Consider the following 27,120-nt stretch of genomic DNA (forward strand, 5'->3'; position numbering starts at 1 on the left):
AAAAGGCGTAACAAACGCAGTCAAATCTCTAGAAGATTCGTCAAGTAGTATTTGATGATATGCGGACGTCAGATCAATTGTACTAAAGATTTTCGCTCCCGCCATCATGCTCAACAGCTCAGAAATGTTTGGAAGGGGATATTTGTCTACCAGTACACACTTGTTAAGCTGTCTAAGGTCCACATACAACCTCAGAGACCCATCCGGTTTTCTAGCAGCTACCACTGGAGCCAACCAAGATGTCCCTTCAACTTCTTCAATGATCCCCTGAGATTTAAGTTTGTCAATCTCTTTGAGCATATCTTCTTTGACTGTAAAAGGAACATTCCGCACCTTGCTAGAAACCGGAACCGATCCCGGGACCAACTTTATTCGATGGCAGTAGCCCTTAAGGCAACCCAACCTTTCTCCAAAAACCAGGGGAAATTCTGCCATAAGTTGTGACAGTAAGGATGTGTTGTCTATTGACTTGATGACATTCCTCTCTTTGATAATGATGGGAGGTATACTATTGGGATCTAACATGACACCCAGGTCTTTTTGGTGCCACCAGCTAATAATACTATCCCCCTTTATAGAAACATAGATCTTCCCGGAGGTGAAACGATCCTCAAATTCAATTAATCCCACAAAGTACCCTTTCAATTCAATGGGATCACCACCATATGCGGTGGGACGAATGTCCGGTTTTAGGAGTTTTACTTTGGAGCTCAAATTGTCATTAAAGAATTTATTAGAAACAATAGTAATCTTAGCTCCTGAATCAAATAACACTTTTGTTCTATGACCTTCTACTAGTATAAAATCCAAGGGTCCATCACTTCCAACCTGAACTATAATTTGTCCACATTCAAAATCATGTAGATCTGTTGTATTTTCTTGAGAAACTTCATTTATTGCGCTTCTAGAAGCCTTGATTCTACATGCACTCACCATGTGTCCCTTTTTTTTACAAAAAGAACATATAGTATTTAGGGCAGGACAAGATTTATCATTCGCCCAGTGAGTTGTGCTGTTACACCTGTAACACTTACCGCTCTTTTTGAATTGAGCTGGAGACTTAGTACTTAACTTGTCCTTAGTCAGGGATTTCACTAAGGAATCAGTAGGTTTGTGGGACACATTAGTATTAACCACTGTAACATCAGAAACTACTTTGTCAAGATCCTTTTTTATTTCCTTAACACACGCTAGTGAGTGTTCTATCCTTTTAGCTATTACTAAGACCTCATCAAGAGATGGTTCGTCTTTTAGCCAAAGTTCATCTCTCACTTTTTCAGAGATGCAATCAAGCATAAATTGATCTCTTATCCTTTCTTCAATCAGGATATCAAATTTGCAAGTGGAGGCTAAACGTCTGAGATCTGTTACATAATTTTCTATACTCTCACCTTCTTTCTGCATCCGCCTTCCAAAGTGATAGCGTTCCAAAATAGTACTAACTTTAGGTAGGTAATGCGCGTCAAGCTTATATATACATTGTTCAAATTCATTCAAACCCGCTGCAGCACTGCTTGGAACATCAGGAAGATGATCGAAGACATCTTGACCCTCAGATCCAAGACAGTGCATTAGCAGAGCCGTTTTCCTCTCAACACTGAGAGAGGTACCGCATACCCGAGCATAACGCTCAAATACCTTCTTCCACTTAGACCATTTAATAGGTGGATCACCTGGAGATTGTAAGAAAAACGGTGCAGCCGTAACATTTTGCATGACTCAGAAGATTTGAGATTAAAATTATTAAGATTTCCTTTTCTTCTTAACTTATACAGCCACTCAAACTTTACCAAATGCTAATACCATACGTACCAATTAAGCTAGTCTTAGTATGAAAATAGGAACAAGTTGTACAGACATTGTATTAATCAAACTTAATTTAAAAATTTCGTGTCAAGCTGCGTGTGTCAACGATGTTTAATTAGAGGACACACAGCATAAGCGGGAATTGTACTCGACACAACACTCTGCGTGGTAATGACTGCTCGTGTCAGCGTCGTGCGTCACAAAACACACAGAATGACTGTAGGTAAATAATTGTAGTGGTGATGAGGATCAAATGTTGTCAGCTGTGCGTGTCAGCACTGCATAATCACGCACATGTTGAATAAGTGATGTATACCTCAGTGGTAACGTTCAACAATCCTAGAAGCTGTGCGTGTCAGCGTAATTTGGCAAAATGACACGCAGTACCAATATAATTGCACTTACTGGTAGATAGCTGTGCGTATCAGCGTTGTACTACAAATGTCAGAAAGACGTTCCCACGATGTGGTCTACGAGTCCGCTATGCAATGAGCACGTTATAGCAATTTTTGAAACTTTTCTCAGAAGCTGTGCGTGTCAGCGTAATTTGGCAAAATGACACGCCGTAGAAATATAAATTGCACTTACTGGTAGATAGCTGTGCGTGTCAGCGTTGTACTGCAAATGTTGAAGAAACGTTCCCACAATGCGGTCTACGAGTCAGCTATGCAACAAACAGGTTATAGTCGTCCGCTTCAAGCTTGTCGTTGTCAGGGAAACCAACGTGAGCGAAGGTGCGTCCTAGGCTGAGAGGCGTTGCGCATCTACGTGAAGTGCGCTTCTGGTTTGCCGTTGCCAAGGAACATGTTCAGAAGGAGACGCTGCTTACGCTCTGACGTTTGATGAAACGTGAGATGCGTTCCAAGACTGCTGCGGGTTCTATGAGTGACACTGCTGTTGACAATGGCGATTCACCCGGATGCAGAACACGTCAGAAGAATGTTGCATGAGTACTGGAACTGCGCTCGAGAGAGAGCGCGAGCAAGAAAACTGCAAGTCTAATTTAAATCATTTTGACAAAACCGGCAAATATTGAGATGTTCCATCCACCATAAGTTAAAAAGATAATCATTTGTTCCCACACCGTATCTTCCTGAACGAAAATTCTGTCCCACGTAAAAACACTTGCTTGTAATTTTGATAAAAAACAGATAGCAGTGAAATCGGTTAGTGTTTAAAACGTAGGCGTTACGGTGGGTTACAAGATATCTGATGTGGACTGTTGATATTGCCAGACAAGTGGGTCGGTCACCAATAATAAGCACTTTGATTACAATAAAAATCTTACTTGAATGTTCAGCAATGTAATGAGGATGAGATCCGTTTCTTGATCGTTAAAGATTCATGCTGTTGTCTGGAGTTGAGCTGTTGAATCCCAGTCGTCGATAGTGTTAAAAGGTACACTTTGGAGGGATGAATAAAGATCCGCAGTCCATTTGTAGATGAATAAGGTTATTTAATTAAAGATGCAGGTAATACAGCTCAGCCATCCAACTGCCAGCAGGTTCATCACTCAATCTCTCCCAACATTCCTACAGCCAGCTCATGATGAGTTGGCACTCTAGAACCCCATCACCTCACAGAGATGTCAGAAGTGACATAACACAAATTAGCATATTACACCACCATGCAACAAACATCATGCACATATAATATGATAAAGTCACTTCAAATTTTAAACCAGCATTGGCATAGCCAATAGGTCCCGCCTTTGGGACTTTATAAGTATTTAGTTATGCAGCACAATATCCTTGGTGCAACAACATCAACTGTTGCATGGCTAAACACTTATAAGGTCCCAAAAGCAAGACCTATTGGCTATGCCAGTGCTTGTTTGCTCTTCTTGCTGGTATATGTAGCTCAGATGTCCAGAGCCTCAGCATGACACATCCACCTTCTTGGCAGCCCGGCCATGCCCCCTGGGAGCATAATTTTTGAGTCTGGTGTTAGCCAAGGCCTTTCTTATTTTAAATAAATATATATGTACAATATACTTATTTAAAGGGGCTATCAGTCGGCTTTCTTCATCCATTGGTTTGTTGGTGTGTCATTCACGTTTTGCTTCCGCCCACTAAGGCGTAAAGCATGGAGCAGAGGTTCAGCCCATTTCAGCCACTGGATAACTTCACTTTGAATGACTGCATTTTGCTGTTTCACAAGAAGCACATCTGCACACAAGCTAGCTCCGTTCTGTGCCAGTGTTTAATGCATTATTTACAGTTGCCTTTATGTTTAGTGTGTGTGTGACATCTGGTTTAGCAGGACGCTATACCAGATGTGAGCACAGGCCACACTCCTGCCAATGCTGTTGTAAATTCCTTATGGAGTGTCCTTTGTTTACTGTTTGACTGCTGGTATTTCACAGCATAACAGATTGCTTTAATTTGAAATTGTTCTTTATTAAGTTATCAAAAGCTTCAATATTATACATGTGAATTCATAAGTGGACAATTCTTCAGAACATGTTTATTCTGGACTCCAATTCACCAATGGTTCTTTAATAAACTTTGCTCAGGAGGAAATTAGCCTTTAACTTGTTTATGTTTCAGCATTTGTAACACTTTTTTATTGACTTCATTCTTTTTTCCTTTCTTTGTTTGTCTCTCATTCTTTGTTTCATTTCTTTACTTTTTTTCTTTAATTTTTTTTTCATTCGTTCTGTCATTCCTTCCTTTCGTTCTTTTTTCATTCATTCTTTTTTGCTTTACTTTTTTTAATTTCTTTTTTGCTTTTCTTTTTTCTCATTCCTTCTTTCCTGCTTTCCTTTCTGCTTACACTTCTTCTTTCCTTTTTTCATTCATTCTTTCAGTCTTTCTTTTCTTTTTCCTTTTGTTCTTTCATTCATTCTTTCTTGCTTTCTTTTTTCTATCATTCCTGCTGTGTTTCTCTCTTGCCTCATTTCTTTCCTTCTTTTGTTTCATTTCTTTCTTTCTTCTTTTCCCTCTTTGTTTTCTTATAGTCTTCCTTCTTCTTTCTTGCTTTCTCTCTTTCTCTTTCTTTTTCTCTTTTGCTGTCATTCATTTTTTCTTGCTTTAATTCCTTTTTGTACCTGTCTTTCGATCCTTCTTTTTTGCCTTTTTTCTTCCCTCCCTTCTTGTCTTATTTATTACATTTTTCTTTGCTTCCTTTTTGCATTCCTTCTTTCTTTCCTTCTTGCCTTCTTTCCTTCCTTCTTTCTATTTCTTTCTTTCCTGCTTTCTTTTTTCATTTTGTTTGCTTCTGTTTTTCTCAAAAGCAAGAGGCTGACAGCCAATGGTACAACAATTGGCTTTTTTAAGCCTGTGTTAGCCAATACCTTTTTATTTTACTAAAAGAATGTGTATTACATATTTACTTATAGGGGTTTTCAACCACATTACATCCATTTGTCTGTACCTGTGTCATTCACATTTTTCTCGAACCCACTCAAGCATGCATCAAGGGGCAACGCAGCACCCCACTTTACTGGGGTTACGGCATCTTTGGTCAGTATTTATTTTTTAGATTGATAAACTCCCAGCAGTTTCCCACACAATAACGTTTTGCAAAAGCCATGACAAAACAAGGATTGCCAAAAGGCTGGCGGATGATGATGACAGACCTATTGGCTTTGCCAATGCTTGGTTGTTCTGGAATTGAAATAAGCCAAATAGTTAGTTAATATATGCTGTGACAAGGATGTTATTGCTCAAGGTCAAACATGGCTTGTCTCATTTCCCCTATATAATTCAGTAGCATATGCGATCCAAAGTGCTTCATCAATTTGATACATAACTCGTATACTACTAGTGCTACCATTGACTTTGGCAGCCATTTGCTAAAACAGTGCGAGTCAGCTGTACATCCCATGGGAAAACTATTGAAACTGTGTACGGTGCAGTAGGCGTGTCTCTTGTTCGGGTCGTTGCACCTATTCTTGTCAGCTCACATACAGTAAAACTGGAGAAGGCCTACAGTGTTGTATCTACACAATCTGGTGTTAGTTCTGTTTGCTTACAGGTTTACAAGCAGTGCTTCCTATAGGTTAACAGAAGATCTGATTAGAACCTTACACAATACTTGCTGAAGCCAACCCCAATTAACCATGGTAAAAAGCATTTGTATTTTTTATCCATCTTGTTGCTAAGTGAAAAACATCTCCAAGTGGCTTTAAATGCTATGCCGACTGTGCGCATGTAGTGTGTTTTTGCGAGCAAGGAGGCGTCTGTAAATTAGTAACATCATGCAATGTTTGATTCAAGGTTATTAGTGGTAGTAGATGCTTGAGCGCTGGTTAGCATTGTCTACCGTTGATTGACTTGTAACGGCACCTAAGGGCGAGTGAAAGTACTCTGTATGAGAATAGTGTATGCTTTGTGTCCTTTTCTTGTCGTTTTTACTTGCCTGCTTTTGTCTCTCACTTTTCTCGTAGATGAGGCGCTGCTTGACGCAGCCAGGACTAATAATGCACAGGAAGTCAAGAGGTAGGACATCTAAAGAATTTCTGTATTTGTTTATATGTAATTACGGGAATGAATATCCGACATGAACCGTGGTGTGCAAGGGCCAGTACAGGAGTCAATTTAAGTCTCATCAGTACTCTAAGTCAATTTAGAGATGACCACAACAAAAGTTAATTTAATAACTCAATATACATTAAAAATTACTACTTTCTGCTGCCCAAACCATTCTTATAGCTTTGGGGGACCTGAAATAAAACGTATTGTCACACTTGCAGGAGTGTGATGGTTAGTAGTTGTGTTGTTACTAACATTGGCAGCATAGCGGGGCAGTGTGTGGTGCAAGCTGTAGTGGCCTCCTGACGAGAGCCCTGGCACTTATGTTTTAACAAATTAAGCACAGAATCTAGCAAACCAGTTACCATTGAATGTTGATCCAGATTACCATTCAGATATTACCTGACACTCGTTTGGCTTATGCTGTTGCTTTGCAAGTATCCCCATACTCTCAAATCTCGGGGTTGGACCCAAGACAATCTAATAATGTCCAGTAACCTTACTAAAATGAAAATGCATACCAGCAGGAATAGACATCCAGTACCCTCACATTAAATTCTGATTTATAAAGCAGTAATAATAACCACAGAAATATATTAAAGAGGTGTGTAATCATGAGCAACACTTCCTGAACTGTACAATCAGTGCTTTTCAATAGCCAAGAGAGACGAATCAAATTCATGTGCTGTCGTTCTTGCCACAGATCTGCTGAAGAGTGGATTGTAGCTTAACAAGGATCTGGCTGAGTTTGTAAAGGTGGAAGCTCCCTCTAGCTGGTAATCAAACATTTACAGGTCAATACGTATTTAGAACATTCTATTCTTTTCCCCCTGGGTTCTCCGCAGACTTTGCCCTGATTCATGCCAATCTATGATATGGCCACGCCATCTCGGAAACAGAAACATTCAATAAGCAAAGCCTTCGATTGGATTGGTAAAGCAATTTAACTAGTGCAGAACAGATCAATCGTATGTGCTGATATTGCTCTTTCTACTGCATTGCTGTTCTCGGATCTCATGATATTCAACGCTCCCTCTGGTTTCAGTCTTCTTTTCTGGATATCTGCAGATCTTCTAGCTCACTGCTGTTTTGCACCAGCAGCAAAACATCTGAAACACTTGCATCTAAATTCTTCATACCCATGTGCTTTACATGTAAACATAATCTCAGCCACGGTTGCAATTTAGTGCTAAAAATTCATCATGTGTCGAGCGAGATTTTTCTTGTTGGAAAACATTCAAATCCATGCCCTGATATGTAAGGGAAAGTGATGTTGGTTTTAGTTACCACCGACCTGGACAATGGCGATGCTACCCTGTTCCTGGTGAGTTTGTCTGTTCACTAAGCCAACCTCTGAATATTTTAGCAAGGAATATGTGCTCTAGTCCCCATTTATCAGTGGTGAAGTTTTGTTTGCCGCAATAGTGCCAGGACTCTACATGACTATGAAATATTTTCTCGGGGGCCTCATAACTGTAGGTTACTGGGTCCCCAGTGTAACAGCTGATATTGTTTACCACTTGTGTAGTGGGGTAACAATACTAATGCACTGTACCTGGATGGCTTAGTTTTTACTCCTCTGTAGCACTTAACTCTCAAAGGTAGTGAGGTTGATCCCCCATGGCTTACTAAAGGAGGTGGTGTAAGCTAGATACCCAGATTGCAGTTCATCCATCAGTCACAATAAGGTCATGGTCCTACCAGATTTTTAATTTTTAAAGAGAAGAATTCCAATAAAACATAAAAATAATATGGTGCACAGAAAAGACAGATATACACTTAAAAACAGTGAAAACAAGAAGTTCCTACACCTTATTATTTTTTTTGTTGAGTTTTATATAGCGCGAACTAGACCCGAAAGTATCAGAGCGCTTTACATGAGCACCATTTACGTTACAGATGGACTCATTCATATGATCTGGAGATCAGATGTACAATATTAATATAGCCCCACGCCCCACCAGGCTAGAAAACCATTTAGCCTTGGGCCCTATGGCCCATGTTATTCTGTGGAAAAACAGAGCGGGGCCAAGAGACCTTGAAGTGTAACTCTATCCAAGGTTTTGGAGATATTATAATTAAACCCTGAAATACTGGGCAGATTTCAAGAGCTGCACTTTGAAGTTATATTTATTTATTAATCGATATGGTGTGAGCACATTGATATTTTAAACAGACATGTCGTACACAAGACCACGTATGAACTGTAGTTAGGATAAGGAGCATATAACGGAGAAGTTGATTGAAGCTTTGGTTCAGAAAGACAGGTTACAATCTACATCCCACAGTGGATGTGTTTCCTTTTGGATGAGTGTGCGGCTTTACACATTCTTCCTCTCTGTAACATTGCTCTTTACACTTGTTGTGAAATCTTTAAGTGTATGAAAGACATAGATGTCTGGAAGTGGGGCATTCAATGCTGAAGGGCCTTGGAGATCAAGAGACCAGAAACTTGGGAGTTTAGGTGTGATTAGCAATCAGAAATACAGATCTCTGTAGGAAGTGCAGCAGGTCATGATCTCAGTGAAGTAGTGCGGAGAAATACCATGAACCAGTTTGACTACAGTAGTCAGCAGCTTGTAGAAGGCCCCAAACGTTAAGATGACAGGGAAGATGGGTGTGTGCCTGGCCAGGTTAAATACGGTCCTGGTTGGTTAAGCTCCTTCTATAATAGCATAAAGTAATATTGAAAGAGGCTTGGTAGCAGACTGTTGTAATAGCTTTGTTTTATTTCGAAGTACTAGGGAAATAAACAGTACCTTAGTGTTGTGGAATGATATGCAGGGTTGTATTTTGTATATGTTCATGACCTAATAACATGCTGATGTGGCACTGGCGGCAATTCATTCTTTCAGCTTCTCATTAAAGGTTTGAATATATAGATTTGTATCCGATGAGGCACAGGTCAAGTTGTTGACCGGGAAGTGGATCAAAGTTGGAGTTCTGATGGGAATAGAGGGAGAGTTACATCTGAATTACGTCTTAGAAGAGCTGACCATATGAGACTGGATAGGCATCTAATGCCAAATTGCAGTGAGACAGTCAGAGACGCGTGATTGGTGATATGGAATAAAGTTAAAGAAGAAAGTGAAGATTTGTGTGTCATTATCATTACAGATGCAATTAGAAACCAAAAGAGATGATGTCACCAAGTGAGGTGGTTTAGAGGGAGCCCCGGGAACTGATCCTTTGTGGCGGGAGGGGGAAGGGGGTCTTGGACACAGGACAAGGTGTTGGTGGGGATCTATTGGAGTTCCACTCCACTGAGAATGAGTGGTTAAATAGGTAAAACTAAGGAACTGTGTCATTGATACCAGTGGTTTGGAGGGAACAAAGTAGTGTGGGGTGTGAACCAGAATGTCAAAAGCTGCAGGTAGGTCAAGAAGAATGAGGATGGACGATAGTAATTGTGGGGAGCAGAGGAGACCAAATTTACAACATGAGAGAGTGCAATTTCCATTGAATGAAGGCCACGGAAGCCATATTAGAAGAGGTTGAGAGGGTAGTTGAACAGGAGATATAGTGTGTCAGTCGATGACTAACACTCCAGTGTTTTAGTGAAGAAAAGGAGGATTGATTCTTGACATGGTAGTGGGATTGCTGATCATAAGCGAGTGTCTTGGATGTGGACGTAGTTATGGGTTGATGTTTTGAAAGTATGCTGTTTTGACATTGTCAAGAGTTAAGAGTTTGTTTGGGGCACATCTCTTTGTGTTGGGGTAAAGGTCTTACGTTTACACCATTTGCGGAGTGCCCCAAACTTGATTTTTTGTATCAGTTGTCAGGTGTGACCCTGAGTAGTGGATGTGGAGTTATTGGAGAGAATGTATGCAGGGGATAGTGTGCATCAAAAGCCTGCTCAGTTGTTTTGGTGAAATTATCAAACTATGTGTTGTGCTGCAGTGGTGTAGGATCATTGTTAATTTGATGTAAGGAAGCTGGTAGATGAAACATGGGGCATGTTTTCTTATTCATATAGCAGATGGAATATAGTGAAGAGGGATATTCACCACAGTGTATATTAGGTCATGGTCAGTGGGAGAGTGATCAATGATTGGCTGGGACGATAGTGTGTCAGCTATAAGCATAAGAGTCCGGTGCTTTGCCCTTTTGTGTATAGGTGTTTAGTTATGTTCAGTAATGAGTTGCTTGGAGAAGGTCCCCTGCTGTTGATGGTGCTATTAAGGTTGAAGTCACAAAGTAGAATGATGGAATGAAGATTACTAGAGTGGCGGCTTCATTAGGGTTAATCCATGTCTCAGGGAATGCAATGAAGTGCAGCAGTGGGCTCTGGGTATCGAAGTGATTGGTTAGGACTCAGGTTTTATTGCAGACTGATCGTGCATTCCAAGAGCAGAAAGATGCAGAGAGGTCCCTAGGGTTGAGGCCAGTGTATTCAGATGTCTGTTAAGTGTTAAGCTCAAGTAAGTTTCATTTACAGTGGTTTGCTTTCAATAGCTTGTATTGAGGTTTCATTGAGATTTCAGTGTGTACCAGTTTAGGTTAAATGCACCTGCTACAAACTTCGCAGACCTGATTCAATCAAACCCTCCACCCAAAGAAAAGTGTCCACCCTTTGTTTGGAAAACAGGCAAATTGCTTTGGGTGCCTTATTGTTGTCTAGTGAATGAGAAGCCTAGTCACTGGTGCCCAGGGCTCCTGTAAGTCATAGTGTGAATTGATGCGGCCTTACTGTAAGTGGCTCTGTGGTTGCATGAGGCCTTCCAGTAAGTCATTGTGGGGATTTATGTAACCTTCCAAAAAGCCATGGTGTGGCTGGATTTGGCCTCTATACAAGTCATTGTGTGGATGGGTGAGGCCTTCCTATTGGTCAGTGTGTGGGTGGATTGGTCTTCTTAGAAGTCATAGTGTGGTGAATCAAGTCTTGCTATAAGTCATTGTGTGTATGATTGCAGCCTTTAACTAAGTTGTGTGGCTGGAGACAGCCTTCCAATATATCATTGTATGGGTGGATGCATCCTTTCTATAAGGAATTGGATGAGTGGTAGAGGTTTTCCAAAAGGTGCTAGTGTGGTCGCATGAGGCCTTCCTATAATTTATTGTGTGTGTGACTGCGGCCTTTAAATAAGTTGTGTGTCTGGACACAACTTTCTAATAAATCATTGTGTGGGCAGATGCGACCTTCCTGTAAGTCATTATGTTGTTGGATGAGGCCTTCCAATATATCAAAATGTTGCTGGGTGTGGTTTTCTTAAAATTCATGTGTGAGTGGATGCAGCCTTCCTGGACATCATTGTGTAAGTAGATGCACACCTTTCTATGTATCATTGTGTGACTTGATGAGGCATTCCAGTAAGTCATTGTGTGGCTACATGCAGACTTCGAATAAATAGTGTGCACAATGTGGTCCTCTTATAAGTCATGGACTGACTGGATGCAGCCTTCCAATAAATTATTGGGAGGTGGATGAGGCCTTCCTGTAAGTCATTGTGTGGATGGACACTGCTTTTCAATAAGTCATCGTCTGGCTAGAGGCAGGCTTCCAAAAATCATTGTGTGAGTGGATTCGGTCTTCATAGAAGCAATAGTGTGGCTGGATGATGCCTTCTAACAAGTCAGTGTGTTTGTGTGGGTGGAGGCAGCCTTCCTGTAAATATTCGTGCTAGTTGCTGTGAGCTTCAAATAGATTGTGAGAGTGGATGCAGTCTTCCTCAATTCAATTTCAAGTCTTCCTAATAGTCATTGTTTAGATGTAAGCGGTCTTCCTAGAAGTCATTGTGTGGATGGATCCGTTGTTAATATAAGTCATTGTTTGACTGGATACAGTCTTCGTACAAGTCATTGTGTGAGTCTGGTCTTCCTATAAGTCATTGTGTGAGTGGATGCAATCTTATCAGTCACTGTGAGGGTGAGTGCTTTCTTTATATAAGTTGGTGTGTGTGTGTGTGTGTGTGTGTGCAGTCTTCGTATAAGTCATTGTGTGAGTTCATCTACGTGGAATAAGACGCAAATGTACTCTCTATACTGATGTTGGTCAATTCAGTTGCACAAGTACCACAGTTATTTGTACAGAATGTAATTCCTTTATGATTATAACAACAAATGCCAATAAAAAGAATTTTACAAGTCATTGTGTGAGTTGATGGGATCTTTCTGTAAGTCATTGTGTGAGTTAATGCGCCCTTCCTATAAGTCACTATGTGAGACAATGCAGTCTTCGTATTATTCGTTGAGTGGGTTGGTGTGGCCTTACTGGAAATCATTGTGAAAGTGGATGCGGTCTCCATATAAGTCACTGTGTGGGTGGATGTGGTCTTCCTGTAAGTCATTGTGTGAGCCGATGCGGTCTTCGTATAAGTCACTGTGTTGGGTGATGCAGACTTCCTATAAGTCATTGTGTGGGTGGATCGGTCTTCCTACAAGTCACTGTGTTGGTGGATGAGGTCTTCCTATAAGGCACTTTGTTGGTGGATGTGGTCTTCCTATAAGTCACTGTGTTGGTGGATGCGGTCTTCCTATAAGTCACTGTGTGAATGGAAGTTGTCCAGGTCCTATAAGTCTGCGGGTGGATGCAGTCTATTTATAAGTCATTTTGTGGGTGGATGCAGTCTTCCTTTAAGTCACTGTGTAGGTGGATGCGGTCTTCCTATAAGTCACTGTGTGAATGGAAGTTGTCCAGGTCCTATAAGTCTGCGGGTGGATGCAGTCTATTTATAAGTCATTTTGTGGGTGGATGCAGTCTTCCTTTAAGTCACTGTGTGGGTGGATGCAGTCTTCCTATAAGTCATTGTGTGGATCGATGTGGTCTTCCTATAAGTCTGCAGGTGGATGCGGTCTATCCAGAAGTCATTGTCTGGGTGGATGCAGTCTTCCTGTAAGTCACTGTGTGGGTGGATGCGGTCTTCCTATAAGTCACTGTGTTGGTGGATGCAGTCTTCCTATAAGTCACTGTGTTGGTGGATGCAGTCTTCCTGTAAGTCACTGTGTTGGTGGATGCGGTCGTCCTATAAATCACTGTGTTGGTGGTTGCGGTCTTCCTATAATTCACTGTGTTGGTGGATGCAGTCTTCCTATAAGTCACTGTGTTGGTGGATGTGGTCTTCCTATTAGTCACTGTGTTGGTGGATGCGGTCTTCCTATAAGTCTGCGGGCGGATGCGGTCTATCCATAAGTCATTGTGTGGGTGGATACAGTCTTCTGTAAGTCACTGTGTGGGTGGATGCAGTCTTCCTGTAAGTCACTGTGTGGGTGAATGTGGTCTTCCTATAAGTCATTGTGTGGGTGGATGCAGTCTTTTGTAAGTCACTGTGTGGGTGAGTGTGGTCTTACTGTAAGTCACTGTGTGGGTGAATGTGGTCTTCTTACAAGTTTGTGTGGGTGGATGCGGTCTTCCTATAAGTCACTGTGTTGGTGGATGTGGTCTTCCTATAAGTCACTGTGTTGGTGGATGCGGTCTTCTATAAGTCACTGTGTGGGTGTATGCCGTCTTCCTGTAAGTCACTGTGTAGGTGAATGTGGTCTTCTTACAAGTCAGTGTGGGTGGATGCGGTCTTCCTATAAGTCACTGTGTTGGTGGATGTGGTCTTCCTATAAGTCACTTTGTTGGTGGATGCGGTCTTCCTATAAGTCTGTGGGTGGATGGATGTGGTCTTCCTATAAGTCTGTGGGTGGATGCGGTCTATCCATAAGTCATTGTATGGGTGGATGCAGTCTTCCTGTAAGTCACTGTGTGGGTGAGTGTGGTCTTCCTGTAAGTCACTGTGTGGGTGAATGTGGTCTTCTTACAAGTCCGTGTGGGTGGATGCGGTCTTCCTATAAGTCACTGCGTGGGTGGATGCGGTCTTCCTGTAAGTCACCGTGTTGGTGGATGTGGTCGTCCTATAAGTCACTGTGTTGGTGGATGCGGTCTTCCTATAAGTCTGTGGGTGGATGGATGTGGTCTTCCTATAAGTCATTGTGTGGATGGATGTAGTCTTCCTATAAGTCTGCGGGTGGATGCGTTCTATCCATTAGTCATTGTGTGTGTGGATGCAGTTTTGCTAAAAGTGCTTTTTTGTGTCCCACTGTGCCCTACTGTACATTGTTTGCTGGTTGAAGTGGTTTTTTTTGAGGGCCAATTTGTCCTACAGTGCATTACATTGTTTGCTTGTTGATCCCGCCTTTGGTGCAGTGTGGGTAAGCACATGGGCGAGTTCTGCTTTGTTGTAATGTGTGATTATTTGTGTCAAGTGCTTCCTGGTACATGGTGTAGGGGGACCCCTCTGTTGGCATTGTGAGGCTTAGGGTAATCAGAATTGTGTGGCATTAATTGGCAGACACGATGTTGGCATTTTGTGGGTAAAGCCTCCTTCTATCTGCAGCATGTGTCTGCGCTTCGTGGGCATTGTTGAGCAGTGCTTGCCTGTTTGCATTACCAGGGTAAAGTTGTTACCATTGGGTTCTTAAGTCCGAGCCTGGCGTATAATGAGGTGCGGTCGCAGCGGGCCCGGTAATCCTTTCCGACAACAGAAGATTAGCTGTTTAAACGAGGCTTGGATAGCTTGGGCTCAGGGTTGCGATGAGTGTTGAACCCCTGAGCTGCTCCCCAGGGAGGGGGCTTTCTCAGTGTGTTAGATGCCCAGCAGTTAAACAGTAACATATTGGGCCAGAAAGGAGAAATGTTTACCAGCCCGTTGGGGAACAGAAGCCATTGTTTTGTTGAAAGTTCAAGTTTCCTCCTCCATCTCAGTGTTTTTGCGCGCGCTGTCTGCAGCTGAGCAGAAACTCAAACATGGCCCCCGGGCTCCAGCTCGCAGCACCCGAGTCACTCACCCAGAACTGGAGGCGAGGCGGATGAATACCCCGCACATCTGTCGAAGGGAGCCCTCATGCAGCACTCCGACCTGTCGCGCACATTAGGGCTCCGTCGCCGGTGCCAGTGATGGGAGAAAGTGTGAGGAGCCGGGTCCGGTTACATGCGAGGTGTCATCTTGTGTTACTCCTCAGAAATAGGCTTTTGTTGCTGTTATATGAGCCTGACACACCACAGCCGGGGTTGCGCACTTTTTACCCAAAAGTGCAGTGCGAGAGGAAATAAAAACTGTGCACACAATTGTGCATTTCAGAACCAAAGGACCCTCTGTTCGTTAGATCTTCATAACCAATAGTCTAAAGGTATTTGTGTAGCGCCTCGTAGCACGTACGCATTTTGATGCGTTACTTGAAACATCCAGGTTTAAGATTTACTTAGTGGCATTCTCACTTTTTCTGATAGTTTAAAGATTTTCTGATCGTTTAAAGAAGCTTATTTTACAAGCTCACTCCATCTACCTATTGCATTCTGCCATCAAAAGTTATTTTCTCTCTCTGAGGGGTGTCCAGCAGCCCCTTTAGCCACATCTTAGACGAGTCTTACTGGAACAGAATCCATTATTCTCTCATTCCAGTGTTATCCCTTGATCTGCCCCGTCTAGAGGGCAAGGTTGAAGTTTCGTCCTCACCCCTTTCCAAAACCCCAGTGGCTTTGCTTAGTAGGAGTGCAGTGAGTGAATGATGCGCGAACTTAGCCCAGGGGCATCAAGGCGCTGCGGAAAAAGGGATCAGAGATGTCCATAGGTAAAGGTCTCACAGTAAGTGTGGGAAGAACATTGCTAATGTTTGTGAATCAATCAATCAATCAATCAATGCATTTATATAGCGCACTACTCACCCAGAGGGTCTCAAGGCGCTAGGGGAGGGGGGTCCGCTACTGCTCGAACAGCCAGGTCTTGAGCTGCTTCCTGAAGGTGAGGTGGTCCTGGGTCAGGCGGAGGTGGGTTGGGAGGGAGTTCCATGTCTTGGCGGCGAGGTAGGAGAAAGACCGTCCCCCTGTGGTGGCTCTTCGGATTCGGGGGACGGTGGCGAGGGCGTGGGCGTGGGCGGTCGATCGAAGCTGGCGTTTGGGAGCAGCGTAGAAGTTGAGGCGGCTGTTGAGGTATCCTGGTCCTTGGTTGTGTAGGGCTTTGTGAGCGTGGGTGAGGAGACGGAAGGTGATTCTCTTGTTGACCGGGAGCCAGTGCAGGTCTCTCAGGTGTTCGGAGATGTGGCTGCGACGGGGGATGTCCAGGATGAGTCGTGCTGAGGCGTTCTGGATCCGCTGTAGTCTCTTCTGGAGTTTGGCGGTGGTTCCTGCGTAGAGGGAGTTGCCGTAGTCCAGACGGCTGGTGACGAGGGCCTGGGTGACCGTCTTCCTGGTCTCGGTGGGGATCCACCGGAAGATCTTTCGTAGCATGCGCAGGATGTTGAAGCACGACGAGGAGACGGCGTTGACTTGTCTGGTCATGGAGAGGGAGGAGTCCAGGATGAAGCCTAGGTTGCGTGCGTGGTCTGTTGGTTTGGGTGCGCTGCCTAGGGCGGAGGGCCACCAGGAGTCGTCCCAGGCGGAGGGTGAGGATCCCAGGATGAGGACTTCCGTCTTGTCCTAGTTCAGTTTCAGGCGGCTGTTCTTCATCCATTCGGCTACCTCTTTCATCCCTTCGTGGAGGTTGGCTCTGGCGGTGGCGGGGTCGTTGGTGAGGGAGGGGATCAGCTGGGTGTCGTCGGCGTAGGAGATGATGTTGAGGTTGTGCTGGCGTGCGATGTCTGCGAGGGGGCTCATGTAGACGTTGAAGAGGGTTGGACTGAGCGAGGAGCCTTGAGGAACGCCGCATATGACTTCGGTGGCTTCAGATCTGAACGGGGGGAGGCGAACTCTGTGTCCTTCTGGCGAGGAAGGAGATGATCCACTCCAGTGCCTTCTCCTGGATTCCGACGTTGCGGAGTCGCTGCACAAGTGTGCGGTGGCAGACAGTGTCGAAGGCCGCGGAGAGGTCTAGGAGGATGAGGGCTGCTGTTTCTCCGTTGTCAAGCAGGGCTCGGATGTCATCGTTGGCTGCGATCAGGGCGGTCTCGGTGCTGTGGTTGGCCCGGAAGCCAGACTGTGAGAGGTCTAGGGATCCGTTCGTCTCGAGGAAGGCGGCCAGCTGCTTGTTGACGGTCTTCTCGATGACTTTTGCAGAGAACGGGAGCAGCGAGATGGGGCGGTAGTTCTTGAGGTCGGTGGGGTCGGCTGATGGCTTCTTTAGTAGAGCGTTGAGTTCGGCGTGCTTCCAGCTCTCCGGGAAGGTAGCGGTGTCGAAGGAGGTGTTGATGATGTCCCGCAGGTGGGGTGCGATGACCGCATCGGCCTTGTTGAAGACATGGTGAGGGCACGGGTCGGTCGGAGATCCGGAGTGGATGGAGTTCATTTTGCGGACGGTGTCTTCGGTGCTGATCTGGGTCCAGGCGTGGAGGGTGGCGGTGGGGGGCGCTGGTTCGGTCGTGGCGTGCGTCGGTTGAGTGCTGAAGCTGTTGTGTATGTCCGCGATCTTGTTGTGGAAGTAGGAGGCGAGGGAGTTGCAGAGGTCTTGCGAAGGGGTGATGTCGTTGTTTCCGGCGTTGGGGTTGGAGAGCTCTTTAACGATGTTGAAGAGTTCCTTGCTGTTGTGTGCGTTGTTGTCCTGTCGTTCCTTGAATGCAGTTTTCTTGGTTGCGTGGATGAGTTGGTGGTGTTTTCGGGTGGCGAGCTTGAGGGCCGTCATGTTTTCCGGTGTTGGGTCTCTGCGCCAGGTTCTCTCGAGGGCTCGGCAGTTCTTCTTGGAGCTCTTGAGTTCTTCGGTGAACCATGGGGCTTTCTTGCTGCTGGGTCTGTTGGGCGGGGTCCTCAGGGGGGCGAGGTCGTCAGCGCGGTCGCTGATCCACTTCGTGAGGTTGGTGGCCGCTTGGCTAGGGTTCATTGCGCTGGTGGGTGGGTTCTTGCTCAGGGAGGTCGCGAGCTGGTCGGCTGTGATCTTGTTCCAGCTTCTGCGTGCAGCCTGTTGTTGGTGGTGGTGGGTCGTGGTCCTTCTGAAGCTGAAGTGGACGCAGCTGTGGTCCGTCCAGTGGAGTCCGGTGGCGTGGCTGAAGGCGATGTCCTTGCTGGATGAGAAGACGGGGTCGAGTGTGTGTCCGGCGTAGTGGGTGGGGGTGGTCACCAGCTGCTTGAGACCGAGGTTAGCGAGGTTGTCCAGCAGGGTGGTGGTGTTGCGGTCGTTGTTGTTCTCCAGGTGGAAGTTGAGGTCCCCGAGGAGGATGTAGTCAGCGGAGAGGAGGGCGTGCGGGCTGATGAAGTCGGCGATGTCTTCGCTGAATTGTGTGCGTTGTCCCGGGGGTCTGTAGATGAGGGTGCCTCTGAGGGTGGTCTTGGGGTTGATGTGGACCTGGAAGTGGAGGTGTTCGGCGGTTGTCAGGGTGTCGTCGGCGTTGGTCGTGATGCGGATGGTGTTCCTGTGGATGATGGCGATGCCTCCTCCGGTCTGGTTGATGCGGTCCCTTCGGATGATCTTGTAGCCGTCTGGGATGGCGATGGCGATGTCGGGCGCTGAGGAGGCGTTCATCCAGGTTTCCGTGAGGAAGGCGACGTCTGGTGAGGTGGTGTCGAGCAGGTTCCAGAGCTCGACGGCGTGTCTGTGGACGGAGCGGGTGTTGAGCAGGATGCACTTCAGGTGGCTGCAGTTGTTGCTCGTCTTGGTCTTGGTGGGTGCGGGTGTAGTGCAGGTCCGGATGCAGGTGAACTCGCAGGAGCGGCAGCTGAAGGGTCCGTGGGTGCGTTTCGGGGTGGCATGGTAGCATTCCGGGAGTCGGCCGGTGTTGAGTGCGTTGAGGGTGGCGGCGTCGTACGTCTGGCGGGTGGGCTGGGGACTGCGAGGGCCAGGGGGTCTGGCACTGGGCGCGGTCCAGGCGCGGACGGGCGCAGACGGGCTTACCTTTGGCGCGCCTTCGGTGCGCAATTGGCGCGCCCGCTGCGCGTGACCGCTGCGCGTTCGCACGGTCGCCATTTATGGCGAAGTGCGAGGGAGGGAGGAGCAGCTGGGAGGCGGGAGCGGGGAGGGCACAGAAAGAAAAGGGGGCGTGGCAAAGCAACGGAGGCGGGAAGCGGGGAGCGTGGCGGGAGGTTACCGGGGTAGCAGAGGGGAGAAAGTACAGGGGGACAGGCGAAGAAAACACTAAAACAGTAGAAACAATGGGGCACACAGCAGGAGAATCACGGGGCACAGAAGCCTGAAAAGGCAACAGAGCTGCGATCACAGGAACAGATGCCCCGACCGCAGGAGACCACGCCGCTCGGCGGCAGGGGGCGTGGTCAGCTGGCGGCAGGCAGGGTCAGCGAGGCAGGCGGGGGGCGCACGCAGCAGCTGGTGGCCGTGCGGCGTGGGGGTGTCTTAAAGCTAGGTCACACTCACCTGCGTCGCACGGTCGCCAATTATGGCCAAGTGCGAGGGAGGGAGGAGCAGCTGGGAGGCGGGGAGGGCACAGAAAGAAAAGGGGGCGTGGCAAAGCAACGGAGGCGGGAAGCGGGGAGCTGGGCGGGAGGTTACCGGGGCAGCAGAGGGGAGAAAGTACAGGGGGACAGGCGAAGAAAACACTAAAACAGTAGAAACAATGGGGCACACAGCAGGAGAATCACGGGGCACAGAAGCCTGAAAAGGCAACAGAGCTGCGATCACAGGAACAGATGCCCCGACCGCAGGAGACCACGCCGCTCGGCGGCAGGGGGCGTGGTCAGCTGGCGGCAGGCAGGGTCAGCGAGGCAGGCGGGGGCGCACGCAGCAGCTGGTGACCGTGCGGCGTGGGGGTGTCCTAAAGCTAGGTCACACACTTTGTAGGTTTTCGCATGTGCATTGCCCCCTCCCAGGACATAGCCTTCTTGATCACACATCACTGGTGCTCAATACAAACATCAGCTACTAAACGTGTGATCTCTCCTAGGGAATACATCCAGATCTGAGATTTTGAAGCCAATGTTATGCTTTTTCAATTTTAAGTTTCTCTGTAACGAGTGGGACAGCTACCAGTTTTTGGCAGGCGTTCCAGCTGCCTTATTTAGAGTATTTGGGGTCAGACGTACTAAGGCTTTTTGCAGTCATAAAGAGTCTGATTCGCAAAATCGGACTGTTTGCAACCGCAAAATGGCATTTTGGTATGTGCCAAACACATTGCTTTTCAGGAACACGTTACCAAATTGCAATTTGAGTTGGAGTCTACATGCCAAATCAATGTATGGAAGGGCAGTATTTCGGGTGGCCCTTCCAACTAGTGCTTCAGAATGGGATTTATGTTTTGTGATCGAAATCCAGTCGCAAAACATTAATATTTTACAGACTACACAACTACTTCGCAAACGGGAAGGGGTCCCAAAGGGAACCCTTCCCTTTAGTTAACATTGACAAAAACATTCTTTAAGAGTAGGCAGTGGTGCCATGGACCACTGCCTAGTCTTAAAAATATTTTGTTAACCTTTTATTTGGTTTGTTAAACACATCACGTTTTCTTTCAAAGTAAACGGGCTACCATTTAAACAAGCATTAAAAATGCAATAGGTCTCGCCTTTGATTAAGTTAAAGCCATTTGCTTTGCTAATGGTATTGTAATGCAAAGCAAATGCTTTTAACTTAATCAAAGGCGAGGCCTTTTGCATTTGTAATGCTTGTTGTGTTTTTGTTGCAATTTTATTTAGCGTAGCGCGAACTCGACCTGAAGGTCTGTTATGCTTTAAATGAGTACCAGTTACACTACACAAGGACACATTCCTTTTTTTAGGCGCGGGGAGATTAAGTGATTTGCCCAGGATCACAGGATGTTGAGTAGATGCCGAGACTCGAGCCAGGTTCCCTAGCTCCAGAGCTGGCAGCTCTGGCCCGAACGCCGGGGTGAGCGGTGAACAGTGCTCTGCTTCAATCAGCGCACCCCTCAGGTTCGGAGCTAGGCTCAAACCCGCGGGAGTCAGTCTGCCCTTTCAGGCATGCCAACTTGTGCAAAACTTTCCCCTTTGGAGGAGGGGGCGGGGCTGTGTGCCTATCACAGCCAGGGGCACGTTAAATTCATCACCCCCCCCTCCACTACCCCCCTTTCTGGGGAGATCTCACACCTCCTGTGCACGTCAGCTGCACGGTTTGCATCCCCGTATTATGTTTTCAAGTTAAGAGTGGTTAAACTAACCACCACCCTTTGGTGGCTAAGCTGCAGTTTTTCGACATAGTTTCAACCAGTGCGTTAAAAGATAAAGGACATAAATATGTTGCTTGCTTTCTCGTCAGTTGGTGTCTTCACGTTGCAATGTATTTTTAGCATGCATGATGTGACGTGCTGCGCCTTACTCCTGAACTATGCACCGCTAGCAGGTTCAGAAAACAAATAAAAGGCATAGCCATTTACAATGCCAATTGGTTAAACCCTCGCACATGCGAGACCCATTGCATTGCAAATGCTTGTTTTATCTTCTATCGCCATATTGTGATTCAGAAAAGTTTCTCCACATCACAAAACAGGGTTTCAACCCCTGCCGAATCACAATTTAAAGGCATATGTTTTGGGTATTAATGTAAAATTGTGACTCAGTAAATTATGAACCAATGGTTGGCAATTCCGGTCGCAACCAGCTGCTCAGTTACAGTTGCACAGGTCGGGGTAGTAAATAATTCGGAAAAGGGGTTCCCTTTGGACTCTCTTCCCCATTGAAGATCAGGGAAGCAAATTTGCGGAGAGTGGGCAATTGTGCTTTACAGAATGCTGGCTGCTTTGAAAAAAATCAAATTTCAAAACAATCACAGGGATGGTGATTTACGGTCGCTTGCAGGCCACCATCTTTGTGTTTGCAGCCAATCGAATAATATTTATTAGGAAGTTCATTCTGTAACCGACTGAGATTCCTCGTTTGGCAAACTGACCTATGTACATTTTTTTCGAATCCAATCTAAGTACACCAGGCCTCAATTAATTATCTTCTATGCTTAAATGCACCTCCTCAAACAGTTTGAAACTACGCTATTAGAGAGATAGATAGAGATAGTGTGCTGAGCACAGGAAGAAAAAACTGCCTTATATCACTAAATGCATACACATCATGCCATACGAAGCTACCCATTTCCAGTTAAAAGAACGCTTCTTTATACTATTGTGTATTTGTTTGCAAAAACAAAGTGCAAACGATGCATATCTAGTTGTTTCCTTTCAGGCGATAGTAAAAGACAAAGGATGAGTTGTTGTGAGAGAACATATAAAGCAACCCTACTGCAACAAGTTCTCATTGTGGAGCTATCAGGATAACCAACATCTAGCCAACGCCATACGCTAAATAGCGTACATAAAACTATTTCCACGCACAAAATTCTCAAAAAAATCCTCACTGATATATAAGCATCCATAATGAACAGCGAAGTCATGCTCTCAATCTTACAGCCAGGGTACACAGTTATATTTGTAACGCGTTTTGCATACTAAGCTCTACTCGCTAAACCTTGTTCCTAGCACTTAACCAAGCCTTTTCTACCACTCAAAGTGCAGCAAACCCAGCCGGAGTAACTTCGTTAAGTCAAAGTGCCATTTTGCAATATTAGTGTATCTTACGCATGTCAAATCCTCTGAGGCCCGGCTGATAACGTTACAGACCATATGGTTTATGATTATATGAATACATAAAAAATACACAAACCAGGGCACAAGTTCTAAAAAAAAGAAGTAGGGGGACTGACCAAGTTAGGCAGTTGGCAAGTGACGACATGATGCGTGTCATCAGAGCACATAACTTCATGATGCATGACATTCCATGTAGCATCACAGGAAGTGACCTCACTGGATATGACATCACAAAAGTGACATCAGATACTAAGATCTCACACATATGTTTATCAGGTACATCATGAGTACATTCAAGTGTTAACAAATGAGATTTGGAATCGAGGTTGTGCAATCCTGATGCAAAATCTGGGCCTCAACGAATACATTTGTTTTAAGCCTGTCAAAGAAATTGGCAACACGGAAAAGCATGGTAGTAGAAGTTCTGCCTAACTGGTTGCAAAGTCTGCATTTTAAAATATTTTATGGGTTTAAGGCATCTGCTGCAGAGGTGCCCAGTAAATCTCTGGGGATAATAATAATGATGATGAGATAACTTTGGAGCTTAACACATTTGTTGGAGAGTTCTGCGTTTTGTGTAGTCCCAAATTTGAATCAAAGAATCAAAGTAGTATAGAAGATTAAGTAGTCTCTTGCAAAACAATCACCCACTGTTCGGGGGGGGGGTGTTTGGGGATTTTTAAACCTCTATTTAGTTGCTACCTTCTTCAGGTTTGTTATTTATGATATCGCAACACACATGGTCTGCATTTTATACAATGTTGTGGGCATTAATCTACCAATAATTACGCAATATTGCTCTGATATGTGTAAATTAACATGTGCAAACTGAAAATGCACTACAATATGTTTTAAAAAAAAAAGTTGTCTCCTGCAAAGCATATCATGTAACATGCAGATCACAGATTTTTTTTTTATGTACATAGGTAAGTGGGTTACTGCTTTGAACACAAAGATGCTTTTGTTATTTAAAGTTAAATTGTAATCCTTCTAGAAGACCACAATGAGCTATAAAGGGTATTTGACTCCTACACCTTGTAACCCTGACTCATGTAACGCACCTTGTACATTGATTTACATACTTACATGATTTGATTGGAATGGATAATTTCTATGTTATGTAAAGTGCTCTAACACACTACATTTTGATGAGTAGCGCTATAAAAGAAATAAAATTGTGCTATTTAAATTATTTGTTTAAATACTGGGACAGACCAACCCATCTAACATTCTTACAGTGCATGCATATACAACAAAGTAAAAAGCATGCATCTCTTAAGTACCTGTAAAAAGATAAGCTGTGGGCTTTTGTTTCCTCGCCAGTGCATTTGCGAGGTTCCAGGACGCCTCCAATCCTATACTCGATCAAAAGGAGGCCTGATGGCCCTTAACTTCTGTCTTTATCTTTGCCCAGCTGTAGGTGAACCCCCCCTACTGCCTCAACGTTGCTGCTGGGAATGGAAAGCAGAGAAGGTGCAGGAACTGCTAAACGCGTCCCGGTGTTGGAAAATTACTCTGGGACAAGTTCAACGTATTTCTGTGGGGCCCAAATTCTTAGCAGGGTGGACGGAGCACACCCTGTGTAAGTAGTGGGTGGACGCCGTGTACCCCCGACTCGTGCTATGACACAAACCCTAAAACGGGAGGTTCCACGCACCCTAGCCCTCTGAAGGCACTGGCAACCCCACTTTTCAATTAATGAGCACAACACTCGCACCCTCAAGCTCAGATTCACACTCGGGAAGCCTAACGAGGACACTGAGGATAAAGAGACCATTCACCTTCTGTTCAATTTCATTTTATGGTCGCAACCGTTCCGACGCTAAAAATGTTAGCTCGACTCCGAAAACATTAGCTCGAAAAGAGACCTTCCTTTACTTCTCCAAGCATTTGCCTACTACCTACAACTTGCCATCTGACAACGCCACAATACCCATTTGTCAACTTAGACTACTGGACAACACCCAGCCGGACTGACCCCAGTTACAACTTGGCAAGCAGTAACAAGGGTAAAGGGGGGGTGAGTCACCTACAGCTGGGATTATAGTGGGGCATCGTTACAAGCCTGCAGCCCGCTGCTGCTGTGTGGTCCCCAGATTTACGAGGAATACATCTTTGAACTACAACTGTCCTGTGTTTTACTGAGGCACACGCATAACCTGGATATTCAGATCTCTATTAATGCACGCACTCTCACCTCTCGCACTTCTTGTAGGCACTTGTGCACGGCAAGGTTGTTGTTCCATGTTTTCCTTGGGCAGACATGGCTCACGTCCTCCCGGCAGGCCTCATCATCAGGCAGCTTCCATCCGCCGGGCCCACGCCACACGGGGGACACAACGACTTGCAGCTGCTGTGGCTGTGGGGCCGCCCCGCCCCCAGCTTTCGGGACGTCTACTGCTATGCCATCCCCTCGACCCTCAAAGTCCATAACCTGCATAACAGCAGCAGCGCCCACAACTTCATCCCACGTCCACAAGCCGACATCTTGGAACCAGCCACTGACGCAACTGAAGGAGGAGGAGGAATGGGTGACGTAGTTCGTATTTAAGAGTACACAGTGACGTATGCGGAAGAAAAATGTACTCTGCTACACAACGACTTTGTGTTAGTGTAACTGGCACCATGCTGCAGTATATTCGCCACTGGACTTTTAAAGGGCGAAAAACAAAGAAACCACCAATACTCCCAAACCTTTGAGTTTACATTTCAATATGTACTTGCAGCATGACTCTTAGATTTTCATGATGCCATGGTTGAACCCACATTTCAATCCTAATGGTATGTGGTCACTGTAATCGAAATAGAAAATTGTAGAAAACGCAACGAGGTTGCCATATTTGAACGAATCATGTGTCTCACAGGTGATATTTAAAATAATTATCTGTTACTGTCAGAGCGTACCAAAAGCAGTACAACTGAACAAGCGCTCGCCAGGCAGCCGCTGTTTATTTTTGCATCGCGCTTTCACTTTAAAGTGAAAGCGCAATGCAAAAATAAACATGCTGCGTCCTGTCTCCTTTTGAGACGGCCCATCCAGACTGGCTCTCACGGCGTTTTTATCTAACACGCCTCCTAAAGATAGGAAATTGCTTTGCAACAGCCGCAAAGCAGACGAGCCAGTCTGGATGTGCCGGACCAAAAGGCGGAAGGGCGGCAACTGAAAACCCTCCTTTTCAATGGGAAGCCAGCATTTAACATAAACGCTGACACTACCCAATGAAAACGAGGGGCGGGGCTTCAAGTACCCTACTTGAAACTGCCTTGATGATTATAGCTCTCTCAAGCGGGGAGCGCATGCTCGCTCCAACGCCAGGCAAGACCTAAACAAGATTGCTTTATTTAAAAGCAATCACAGACATGATGATCTATTGACGCAAGTAGGCTACCAACCCTGTGATGACAGAACATCGTAGTGGGTTGCAATTTTCGGCCTATCTCATTAATATTCATCAGTAGGTCAAATTGCGACCCACCATGATTTCGTATTTTGCAAGCCGACCTATTGGTTGGTTTGCAAAATATCACAATGTTCGTAAATTGCAACCAGTATTTTGCGACCACCTGGCTAATACATCGGTATACACTCGATGTAGGATGAACAGGACCTCTGCCAATTTTTGTCTGGTGTCACACATCTGCCAGACTCTCAATATCCCACAAGATATCTTAATAGCCATGACTGTAATAATTTCTTACTTTTTCTCCAATATTTGGGTGATCTCCTGTCCACTCTGTTTAGAGTGTATATGTTACTGTACACTCCAAAGAATGCAGATTGAAGATCTGTCAATTTTTAGCAGGTGCCCAGCATCCATCAAACTCTAAATAACTCCTTTAGTCTTTTCTCCAAGATATTTACAACTGTAATTTAGAAATCCCAGGTATCATATGCTATAAACCTAAGGATTCTTGGGGACTGAAAGAAATCAGCACCTGGCGCAAAATGTCACAAGATATGTTTTTCAGTGGAGCACTTTCCGGAACCAACTACCTTACAAGCCACGGCATCTGTACCAAGAATCATCGACAACTCCCATCAGCCAAATATGTAGTTATATCACCAGCTCTGTCCTAGCAACTCACAGATACAATATTGTTCCGCTATGTCAGAAAACCACTGGCCTGCCAACAGTCATCTAGAAGTGACACCTCAATCGATAAGTTCACCGGAAGACACCGTGCCCCAAAGATGGACCACCTTATGTCTGTGGACAAGCCTTTAACAGTACAGTTAGGAGTGTTGCAACTCGGTCTGCATTAGCAAGATTCTCTGTTTTGATGGGCAAAACATAAAGGTAACACACTTGGATATATATTTGGGCCACTCCTTTCATCCAGGATTAAGGGAAGGCGAATTTTCATTTGTTGATGGAGGATTTGAAGTGTGGCATGCACTGATGACAGTCTAAATTTATATAATGGCCCAACGAGAGGAGCTGCTTTCAAA

The 27,120-nt window shown here is 45.3% G+C and overlaps 1 protein-coding gene across 2 annotated transcripts in view; it reads left to right on the top strand.

The window, feature by feature from the left end:
• Positions 1 to 27,120, top strand: part of CLPB (ClpB family mitochondrial disaggregase) — a 1,140,376-nt gene that overhangs the window by 34,834 nt on the left and 1,078,422 nt on the right. For both annotated transcript variants that reach the window (XM_085623404.1, XM_085623405.1), the window contains exon 2: positions 6,197 to 6,248. In XM_085623404.1, coding sequence (XP_085479530.1) covers positions 6,197 to 6,248 — 52 coding nt within the window. The remainder of the gene's footprint in view (positions 1 to 6,196; positions 6,249 to 27,120) is intronic.

Source organism: Triturus cristatus, chromosome 8 (assembly GCF_964204655.1).
Source record: "Triturus cristatus chromosome 8, aTriCri1.1, whole genome shotgun sequence".
Taxonomy (NCBI): domain Eukaryota; kingdom Metazoa; phylum Chordata; class Amphibia; order Caudata; family Salamandridae; genus Triturus; species Triturus cristatus.